The sequence below is a fragment of the Leuciscus leuciscus genome, assembly GCF_965113295.1.
Source record: "Leuciscus leuciscus genome assembly, chromosome: 22".
In the NCBI taxonomy this organism is placed as follows: domain Eukaryota; kingdom Metazoa; phylum Chordata; class Actinopteri; order Cypriniformes; family Leuciscidae; genus Leuciscus; species Leuciscus leuciscus.
Genome location: NC_138746.1, coordinates 27,912,891 through 27,925,171, shown reverse-complemented (window position 1 = coordinate 27,925,171; position 12,281 = coordinate 27,912,891). Strand labels below are relative to the sequence as shown.

The window sequence follows — 12,281 nt, the reverse complement described above, 5'->3', positions numbered from 1 at the left end:
AGGAAGTGTGTCCCTTTCAAAATGCTCTGAAATCACCCTCTTATTTTTACCCGATTTGCTTCAAAGTTTATGTGTATAATGTAAACACACGGCAGATGTAGACCTGTGAAAGGATTTTTGATATCTTTAATACTGTTGCCATGGCAACGCTTCAAACTTTAATATTCTTTTTTGATGCTTTTGAGACTCTTAACATACTTGAAATTGGATGAAACTCGACAGACACATCACATTTATTAGCCCGTAGACATGTGCAAAGTTTCAGAAACGGGCGTGGTGAGGGGCTCAGTAGCGCCACCTTTAGTCATAAGTGGGGGGGTTAGTTTTATCAACAACAACAAAACTTGGTATGTGTATTGTTCTCATCAAGACGGACAACTTTCTAATTGACATTAACGATCTCCGACCAACAGGAAGAGAGATATTTTGATTTGAATGTGGATTTTCTGAAGAATTTTCTCTCCCTCTCTCTGTGTCTCTGTGTGTGTGAGGGGAGGGGGGATTTGACTATTGCTTTTATATTGTTAATCAAGGTTTCAGGGGCTTTTGGGGTCCTTAACGTGCTCAAAAACTCTTGAAACTTTGCACACAAGTCAGAACCCCCTGCCATCAGGGACGGGCTGAAGCTGGTACCCGGGCGTGGCTGGGGGGCTCAACAGCGCCCCCTTGAACGGGGTTCTAAAACTTGGTCCATATATCAAACACGCTTGCATGAATTAATATGAAACTCGGTACACATATAGATCTCATTGTGCCGAACAACTTTCCCCTGGTCAAGTTTTACGCCAGCCCAACAGGAAGTCGGCTATTATGGGTTGTTTGGAAAACGCTTGCTGTGGAATGTGAAATACTCCTCCTAGAAAATTCACCGTGTCCCCTCCAAACTCGGTGTGCATGTAGTCAAGACTTTGAGGATGCTAAATTGCGGACGGATTTTTGATATCTCGAACGGTTTGGCTGTGGCGAGGAATCGAATTTATGGCGAGAAAAGAGAAACACGAAGTGGAATAACTTCTGCATGCATTAACTGATCTTGATGAAACTTCAGCAGTGTGTTCGTGGTAAGAGGCCGATCAGATGGATGTAACTATTGTGAGTCAAAGTTATAGCGCCACCAACTGGCAGCAGGAAGTGTGTCACTTTCAAAATGTTTTTGACAAAAGTGGGGGGGTTAGTTTTACCCACAATTACAAAAATCAGTACGTATATTGGTCTCATCGAGCCGGACAACTTTCTAATTTAAAGTCATTAGCTCTGACCATCAGGAAGTCAGATATTTTGGTCTGAATGTGGATTTTTTTGCTAAATCAGCCTCTGAATTTTTAGCCACCTTTATCTAAGTGGTTTATTTTATTCCCACCAAACTTTTTCAACATGATAAAAATATATTAATGATGCTAAATTGTGAACGGATAATAAATATCTCAAACGGTTTTGCTATGGCGAGGGATTAAAGTATTGTCTAAAAAGGAAACACTCAAAGGCTCATATATTCTAAAAATGTAATTATACACCATTTATTACTATATAAAAGTATACAAATATCAGAACTTAACTCATTTTATTCTTTTTTTTCAATTTAAGAATGTTTAAGTTTAAAAACTGCCAGAATGGTTGTTTAGTCTAAACAATAAATAAATAAAGTCAAACATAGTGCTATACTGCCCTCTTGTGTTCAAAATCAGGTAGGCCTATTATATCTATATAAAAATATACTAGGTATGTGACGGTGAGAATATTTTACCACTGGTTAACTGACGTGTGACACCGCTGGGGGCTTTTTAATCGCTAACTTAAAAACGAAAGTAAAATATGTTCGTCCGCACGGACATTGATAATGGTGCGGAGCAGAGCGAGCGTTTTCAATAAATTCCTATGGAAGGAGGAATGACCTAAAAAACGTTGACTCTGTTCTGCTCGTTCCTCGCTGAGGACGCGCACCATTATGAATGCCTGTGCAGCCGTGAGCATTTTAGTTTCATTTTCGGGGCGGATTGCTTGAATGTATTTAAAAAAAGCACAATGTTGTGTTTTATTGCTACTGTACAAAACTATAAGTTAACACTTTGCAGTTTGAATGATGTTCTGAACAAAATGACAGAGTATGTTTTTATGTGTCCACTGTTCAATCGTGCCCCCGTTTTATTGATTCCCAAGTTATTTTTTCATTTAAGTTTTTTTCATTGTTCTAATCAGGTCAGGCAAGTAAAATTATCTGTGTCTTATCCCTTACATTTTTATATAATATATATACACTACTGTTCAAAAATTTGGCGTCAGTAAGATTTTTAAGCGAAGTTTCTTCTGCTCACCAAGGCTGCATTTATTTGATTAAAAATACAAACAAAAACAGTAATATTGTAAAATATTATTCCAATTTAAAACAGCTGCTTTCTATTTTAATATATTTTAAACTGTTATTTATTCCTGTGATCAAAGCTGAGTTTTCAGCATCATTACTCCAGTCGTCACTGTCACATGATCCTTCAGAAATTATTCTAATATGATGATTGATGCTCAAGAAACATTCATTATTATTTTAAATGTCGAAAACAGTTGTGTACAGTCTTTGATGAATAGAAAGTTCAAAAGAACAGCATTTATCTGAAATCTAAAGCTTTTGTAACATTAAACACTACCGTTCAGAAGTTTGGGGTCAGTAATAATTTAAATTTTATTTTTGGGGAAAAGAAATAAAATAAATCAATACTTTTATTCATCGAGAATGAGTTAAACTGATTAAAAGTTACAGTACAGACATTTATAATGTTAAAAAAATTATATTTGAAATAAATGCTGTTCTTTTGAACTTTACATTCATCAACGCATTTTGAAAAAAAATCTGTACACAACTGTTTTCAACATTGAAAATAATAATTAATATTTATTGACCATCAATCATCATATTAGAATGGTTTCTGAAGGATCATGTGACACTGAAGACGGGAGTAATGATGCTGAAAACTCAGCTTTGATCACATAAATTAATTACAGTGTAAAATATTTTAAAATAGAAAACAGCTGTTGTAAATTGGAATAATATTTCACAATATTACTGTTTTTGTTTGTATTTTTAATCAAATAAATGCAGCCTTGGTGAGCAGAAGAGACTTCTCCTAAAAACATTAAAAATCTTCCTGACCCCAAACTTTTGAACGGTGTATATATATATATATACACATATATAAATACATATATATATATATATATATATATGTATTTATATATGTGTGTATATATATATATATTATACAAACATATATATATATATATATATATATATATATATATATATGTTTGTATAATATATATATATATATATATATATATACACATATATAAATACATATATATATATATATATATATATATATATATATATATATATGTTTGTATAATATATATATATATATATATATATATATACACATATATAAATACATATATATATATATATATATATATATATATATATATATATATATATATATATATGTTTGTATAATATATATATATATATATATATATACATATATATATATATATATATATATATATATATATATATATATATATATATATAAATATAGCTGCGAGCAGCGATGGAGGGCCAAAGCCGGCGGTACCGCCACCCCGGTGCCTTTAGGTAACTAAAGGCACCGGGGTTGCGGTGCCACCGGCTTGGGCCCGTAATCGCTGCTCGCAGCTATATTTTATTATTATTATTATTATTATTATTATTATTATTTTTCTGTCAACCTTTTGGGCATTTTTGGGGCCTTTAACATGCTCGAAAACTCTTGAAATTTTGCACACAGGTCAGAACCTGCGGCCATCAGGGCCGGGCTGAAGCTGGTACCCGGGCGTGGCAGGGGGGCTCAACAGCGCCCCCTTGAACGGGGTCCGAAAGTTTGGTCCATAAATCAGACACGCTTGCATGTAATAATATGAAACTCAATACACATATAGATCTCATCGGGCCAAACAACTTTCGTACTTTTACTTTTTACGCCAGCCCAACAGGAAGTCGGCTATTATGGGTTGTTTGGAAACGCATGCTGTGGAATTTAATGTACTCCTCCTAGGGAATTCATCCATTCGCCTCCAAACTCAGTCAGCATGAAGTCAAGACATTGAGGATGCTAAATTGCGAACAGATTTTTGATATCTCGAACGGTTTGGCCGTGGCGAGGACACGAATTGATGGCGAATAATGGAAACAGGAAGTGTGTTATAACTTCTGCATACATTAACTGATCTTGATTAAACTTCAGCAGTGTGTTCGTTGTAAGAGGCCGATCACATAGATGTGACTATTGTGAGTCAAAGTTATAGCGCCACCAACTGGCAGCAGGAAGTCTGTCCCTTTCAAAATGCTTTGAAATCACCCTCTTATTTTTACCCGATTTGCTTCAAAGTTTATGTGTATAATGTAAACACACGGCAGATGTAGACCTGTGAAAGGATTTTTGATATCTTTAATACTGTTGCCATGGCAACGCTTCAAACTTTAATATTCTTTTTTGATGCTTTTGAGACTCTTAACATACTTGAAATTGGATGAAACTCGACAGACACATCACATTTATTAGCCCGTAGACATGTGCAAAGTTTCAGAAACGGGCGTGGTGAGGGGCTCAGTAGCGCCACCTTTAGTCATAAGTGGGGGGGTTAGTTTTATCAACAGCAACAAAACTTGGTATGTGTATTGTTCTCATCAAGACGGACAACTTTCTAATTTACATTAACGATCTCCGACCAACAGGAAGAGAGATATTTTGGTTTGAATGTGGATTTTCTGAAGAATTTTCTCTACCTCTCTCTGTGTCTCTGTGTGTGTGAGGGGAGGGGGGATTTGACTATTGCTTTTATATTGTTAAATCAAGGTTTCAGGGGCTTTTGGGGTCCTTAACGTGCTCAAAAACTCTTGAAACTTTACATACAAGTCGGAACCCCCTGCCATTAGGGACGGGTTGAAGCTGGTACCCGGGCGTGGCAGGGGGGCTCAACAGCGCCCCCTGGAATGGGGTCCGAAAACTTGGTCCATAGATCAAACTAGCTTGCATGAATTAATATGAAACTCAGCACACATATAGATCTCATCGGGCCGAACAACTTTCGTGCTCTAAGTTTTGCGCCAGCCCAACAGGAAGTCGGCTATTATGGGTTGTTTGGAAAACGCTTGCTGTGGAATGTGAAATACTCCTCCTAGAGAATTCGTCCAATCCCCACAAAACTCGGTCAGCATGAAGTCAAGACATTGAGGATGCTAAATTGCGGACGGATTTTTGATATCTCGAACGGTTTGGCCATGGCGAGGAAACGAATTTATGGCGAGAAAAGAGAAACACGAAGTGTTATAACTTCTGCACACATTAACTGATCTTGATGAAACTTCAGCAGTGTGTTCGTGGTAAGAGGCCGATCAGATGGATGTAACTATTGTGAGTCAAAGTTATAGCGCCACCAATTGGTAGCAGGAAGTGTGTCACTTTCAAAATGCTTTTGACAAAAGTGGGGGGGTTAGTTTTACCCACAGTTATAAAAATCAGTACGTATATTGGTCTCATCAAGCCGGACAACTTTCTAATTTACAGTCATTAGCTCAGACCAACAGGAAGTCAGATATTTTGGTTTGAATGTGGATTTCTTTGCAAAATCAGCCTCTGAATTTTTACCCAGCCCTCTTAAGTGGTTTATTTTATTCCCACAACACTTTTTCAACATGATGAAAATACATTAAAGATGCTAAATTGTAAACGCATAATAAATATCTCAAACGGTTTTGCTATGGCGAGGGATTAAAGTAATGTCAAAAAAGGAAACACTAAAAACCTCCTATCTTTAATCAACGTGTGACACCGCTGGGGGCTTTTGAATTGCTAACTTAAAAACGAAAGTAAAATATGTTCGTCCGCACTGACATGGATATGGTGCAGAGCGAGCGTTTTCAATGAATTCCTATGGAAGTAGGAATGAACTAAAAAACGTTCGCTCTTCTTTGCCCGTTCCTCGCCGTGGACGCACACCATATATATATATATATATATATATATATATATATATATATATTTATATATTTATATATTTATTTATTTATTTATTTATTTATTGTTTGTTTGTTACATATATATAATGTATATATTTTTTTGTTACATTTTTATATATTTTATATATATATAAAATATATAAAAAGCCGTATGACACCGCCACCCCGGTGGCTTTAGTGTAACTAAAGGCACCAGGGTGGCGGGGTGCCACCGGCTTGGGCCCGCAATCGCTGCTCGCAGCTATATTTTCTTTTTGTTTCTTTTAAGTAGAAAATCATATTACCAGAAGGTACAAGGAGCTCCTAGCCATCCGCACACCAAAACTCTTTCTGCACAAATCGCATAAATATATCATGGCTATATCATTACTACTATTATTTTAATTTTTTGTTAAATCATGGGAACGAATTAATACTAACAAAAAAGGAAGGAATGTTTTAATCAACAGTATAATCCTTGTATCATTCTTTCTTTTAATTTAATATTGAAAGCAGAAAAATTAGAAAACAGCACCTGTTTCATTTTAAAAAACAACAACAAAAAAGCAACAATTCAGCTTATGCTTTTATGTTGATTGTGGAAAAAATAAACTTTAATAATGATGAGGCTGAAACTGGAAGAACAATCAAGCAAAATGTCTTTTATAAGCTTTCTATTCTTGCAAGAAGGTCAATCAAACATACAGAGCTCTGTAAGAAAGACAGAGAAGGGTACATTCAAACATTTTATAAGCTTCTCATCCCCTTCCCTGATGTGTTAGGGCTTGGTTAAAACCGAAAAACAACTCTTTTGATGGTATTCAGCCATTGTCCACACTAATACGTTTCAGTTAAAAAAATATATCTTTTTCATTTCCGTTTTGGCCTTCCTTCCATACTGAGATGCCGTTTTTATAAACTAAAATGAAGCTTTTTAAAAACGTTTCAAAGTGGAAAAATCTGAAAACAGTTTTCACGTTGTAGTATGTACTAAAATGCTAAAATGTTACTTTGTACACTCTTCATATCACAGTCCTGCAAAGATGATAGAAAATTGACTTGCATTTGCTTTCCTGCAGCAAAACACGAGAGCAGTTGCGTTTAGACCAAACATATAAAGGTGACTGAGTGCGACCATCAGTGAATGGTAATATTTTGCTTAATAAAATGATCCTGCCAGAAGAATTGCGTGATTACTTTATTCCTTCCATTTTTCCGATGTTGATCCATCTTGAGCATTAAAAAGGCTGCAGATAACTGTTCAAAGCTAAGCACAAAAATGTGATCATCACAGATTAAGCTACAATTTTCTTTATGAAAGACAAAAACATCTTTATATGGTTTGCTATGTTCAAAAACATCTTCAATGGTTGGAAAATTTTGACCTTATAATCAATGTTCAGTGGTAGAAAATTAATAAACAGCTTAAATATTCTATCTACATGTGGGCAGGAATGAGATGCACTTTTCCGCTGATTGGTCAACCAAAGATCAAACCATGCCCTTCATCAGTTGTTCCAGAGTTGCGTGCAACAATAATTAATTGCTACTACAGACATTAAATGTTATAATGCTATAATATTATTATTATTATTATTACTACTACTAGTCATTTTTAAATAGTTTTTTCTTTTTTTAGAAATTAAAATGTCAAATTCCAGCCACCTGGTAGTGACTTGGTATTTTCAGTTGTGACTGGGTTGTATTTAACAAATAAAATGATCCTGCCAGAAGAATTGCGAGACATTGGCATTTTGGTTGACTACTTACTGTACTTTAAAGTAGTACAGAAATATTTTAGGAGAGTGTGTTGGGATATTTCCTCAGTTTTCTCCTATGTAAAACTGCTATTTTTGTCATGTTGTAATCTGCACAATGTTGCTGTTCATCACACTAATTGCTGTTTGGTTTGGCATACAAGAAATGCTAGACTTTTAAAATAAGTCATGTCACTCCCATTAATCTAGTTGCATCAAAGTAAATGTTCAAAGGATGTTTTACTAATGTGTTACTCTCTCTGTTTAGGCTTCTTACCACTTTCTACGAGTCTGAAGACCCTGAGAAAAAGTGCAGGTTCCCTGGAGAAGGTCGAAAGTCACCTCTTAGTCTTACAAAGACATTGCCTTCTCTGCTGATTTTGGGTGGTCTCACTTTACCAATGCTGTTAACAGAGTCAGGTAGAAAACTCTATCTCAATACCTGGCTCTATGGGACACTGATTGGATGGGTGTGGGTAAAAGTAAGTCCATAAGCTAGCCATATATAAAAATAAAAATAAACGTCCATCCTAACTGCCTATATCAACACAGACACTTTTAGGTTTCATCGTTGAAAGGTTTTTTTTTATTTTTTTTATCGTTATTCTTTATTTCTCATCAGTTACTTTTTTTCTCTTAGTGCTGTTTGGTTGAGTGTAAAAAAACAAATTACAAACAGTAAATAAGCCTCTTGGTTACTGGTAAGTAACCAAGAGGCTTATTTACTGTTTGTCATTTGTTTTTTTACACTCCTAACTTTCAAGTTAAACTGTACGTTGTCTACACTGCAAACAAGCAATGAGATGCAAAAAAATTTAAACATTCCAGTTGTCAACATACTTGCAGCACTGTAGACAGATGTTTAAATTTAAAATGAGAATGTTTCAGTTTTGTTGCATTGCATCATTCGCTTGCGATGTAGACCCAGTGTGAGGGTTTCTGTTCCATCTGAGCTTAACTGTAATCTGAAATGCACAAATAGATAACCTGTAACAGAGATAACATTTTGTATTAAGGTTGGGTAGCAGTTTTGAAACTTTTTTTTGTCATTTAACCATTTTAAATTTTCAGTATGCAAGACTTTTTTTTTTTTTTTTTTTTTGTTCTGAATATTATGAATGGTTTATAATGACAGTTGTTTACAGAGTCTGTTTTTCACCTTTTGGAGTATTTTATTATTTTGTGCTGATTTTGATTGTACTCAATGCATTTTTTATGCGTTGGGTTTTGGTTGTATGTGTTTCACATCAGTTATCTTTCTATTTCATTTAAGATATCTAAAAAGTTTGTCAGATATGAGCTTTTTATTGTAATCGTTTGCACTATTGCTAAATATTTCAAAGATAGTTGCCAAACTTGCTGGTTGCAGGGGTATTAAATATAGTTCTGTCAAAAATATAAATTCCAAACATGTCATTTTCTTTCTTTGAAGAGTCTCCACATAGCCCTTTTCAATGTTTTTGTTTTCCATAATTTAATCAAGAGCAATAATTTGGTCCACATGATGAGAAATCTGAGACATTTGTCATGGAGTTTCACGGTTCAGTGGTTGATTTTAATATAACAATTCAACAATTATATGACTGACCTAACCTTGCAAATGCCTTCAAATTGTATTTTAAAGCTTGGTGATTTTATTAGTAGTAGCATATTTAATTTAAGTGAAATACTATTGATTTTACTATTTTACAATACCTAAAAGAAAAAGAAAAAAGGTGCTACTAAAGCTTTTTAGTTTTAGTGGACCATATGTTTTGCCAGAGCTTTAACAGGACTTCCCTCTACTGAAAGCCTTTGAGTCCCTTTAGATCTAAAGATCTAAAAATGTAGGCTCCCACATTAAAAAGATTTATTGACTTGCTTGCTGATTGCACTTACCCATAGTTCATAATGTGATTGTCATTGAAGTCCATAATCTACAAATTTTAATGGGAAATGAATTTGAATCATTGGAGAGTATGGGAATCTTACTTAGTCAATAGCACAAATGCCTTCAGTATAAATGTATAATCCTAAACTTTAACCCGAGTGCTTGCTGACAAAATCACTGATCACAGCTGGGTTCCCACAATTACAGAGAAAAACAGAAAAACAAGTGTTGGGGAAGCTATTTTAAAACTGTAGTTTGCAAGGTTACATCTACAAGCAACATATTTTAAAGTAGTTAAACTACAGTCAAACTACTCTTCCAAATCTTAGTGTATAAACATTTTTAAGCATCTACATTTAATCAGAGCCATATTTTTCAATAAAACAATCTCAATTAGGGTGTTTCAAGATCTTACAAAACTTACAAAAAAATGTGTTGGTTATTTAGAAGAAAAAAATTGGTTATTTGGGAGGGGTTAACAAATTTAAGCCTTTGCCTAAACTAATGATTACCTAAAGGCACTTTTATTTTTTCATTCAATTTAGATACAGATTGGTTAATTCATGTTTACAGTCAAGGGTTAATTGCTTTCATAATTCTTGTCTTTCCTTTTCTGTCATTTTCCAAAAGTATGCACCATTATCTATAGATGTATCCAATGAGGTATTTTTACATTAGAAATTCTGTCTATTCATGTTAATCAACGTGTAAGCAATGTTATGCTTGTCCTTGTTGTGTTGACCATGTTGTGCTGGGAATTTTAATTTGTGGTTCATATTTCTGTGTATTGTCAGATTGGTTTAAGATATGTTTGAAATTGAAAACATGGTGACCTATGGTGAAAAGTCATGGTTGGGCTTTCTTCCCATTAATGTTGGTCTGGTTTCAGTCAATAAATGGCTCAAGGCTTTTGTTGTTACCCACACCCCCCACAACTGGACCGAAAACTGCACTGGCGTCTTTAATAAACTGAATCTTTTTTTCAAGCCCAAACCAGTTAAGGCAAAGCCAACCCTGCAGCCAATTCAAAAAGTTTTATTTTGTTGTCAATCACAATGCCAATTGCCTCCATGATGCTGGAAAATACTAACCTCTGAACTAGGGGAGCACGATTAATTGCAATTAACCCAAAATCGCATTGAAACCGATTTGACTTAGTGTGATTATGAAATCGCAACGGCTGCGATCATTTTTTATTTATTATTATGTGCAACTTTTCAGTGAAGCACAGCTCTGTGATCAGTAGGATATGGCGCTTCATCTGAAAGCACTGCGAGTTTGAGTCACTTATAAACGTGCATGTGAAAAAGCAACACGTCTCAAACATCTTTCCAAACATGAGAAGCATTTATGAACCTCTTGTCCAACAAAAGACACGTTTTTACTCCAAACTCACTTCATAATGTCAGTTAGTTAAAGGATATGTCGTTTAGTATTGAAATATAACTTTATTATCATGAAAATACCCAAAAATGCTCAAAGAACCTAGATAAACCATATATTTTTTATTATTCATGTTTAATCAATCAAAGCGTTTCTATCATCTGTTATTCAGCTACAGCGATGGTATGATGCCCATAGGGATTTCCTGGAATGACGTGCATTATCGTACTTCTGCAGGGTATATTTGGAGATTCTGCGTGAGAGCGCCATCTGATTTTCAGATGGAGCAGCATTTACTACTGATCACAGAGCCGTGCTTCACTGACAAGCTGCACATAAAAAATTGCTCAGCCTTTCCCAATTTGCATGCGGTTTAATTCGATTAATCATGCAGCTCTACCCTAAACCTAACCTTAAACTTAATGTAGTGTTGTTAGTGGATCCTCATAGATAACATTACAGTTTGTTGCAGTAATCCATCCATGATTTTTCTGAAGTCAGAACTTTTCTGGACTGGTGACTTCACGATTGTGCAGTAAAATTGGCTGAGCGGTGGAGTTTGCACTTAACTGCCTTGGGAAGAAAAACTAGGCTTGACAAGTGATGTATGACTGATAACAGATGTCAGAACTATTTTGGCAAAAGGGGAATCATTTGAGACTAGGTTTTTGCTACAACCTCTACTGTATTGTGTACTATGGATTGTGTTTAAGTCACCAAACCTTGTGATACTATACAAAGTATTTCAAATGCAACACACTTTCTTAAACTGGTGCTGCATTGATCCCTGTCTTTTAAATATTTGTTCATGCAGTATTGTTTATATAGCAATATTAATACAAGCCCATTACAGAATTCACTGTCTATAGACATTCATGCTCATTCATTGTCTGTACTACTCATTCACAATAAAGTTGCTCTTTTTTTTAACAAATGCATTGTCTATTTTTGTGGGGGTGGGTGGTCATATTTGACATTTGAAGTTTTTCTTTTGTAGAACACAAGCATAGCATTTTTTTTTTGAGCGGAAAGTTAGACATAATATTTGAAACATCAGGCATAGTGAAGACAGTCCACATTTTTTTAAATTTTACAGCAAACAGAGCTACAAAAGAAAAAATGTAGCTTCAAGCAGCAATTATCGGGGCCAAGCGCAAAGAAGACAGTAAGACATGCCAACATGGCTGGGAGCGTCAGACCAACTGCAACTGAGAAATAAAGACATTTCAAGATGATTTTAGGC

The 12,281-nt window shown here is 34.9% G+C and overlaps 1 protein-coding gene across 1 annotated transcript in view; it reads left to right on the top strand.

Annotated features, from left to right (window-relative positions):
- The window catches only part of agpat5 (1-acylglycerol-3-phosphate O-acyltransferase 5 (lysophosphatidic acid acyltransferase, epsilon)), a 93,054-nt gene extending 81,082 nt beyond the window's left edge, over window positions 1-11,972 (top strand). The window contains exon 8 of the mRNA XM_082154527.1: window positions 8,054-11,972. Within this exon, the coding sequence (XP_082010653.1) occupies window positions 8,054-8,279 (226 nt within the window). The 3' untranslated portion in view covers window positions 8,280-11,972. The remainder of the gene's footprint in view (window positions 1-8,053) is intronic.
- The last annotated feature ends 309 nt before the right edge of the window (window positions 11,973-12,281 follow it).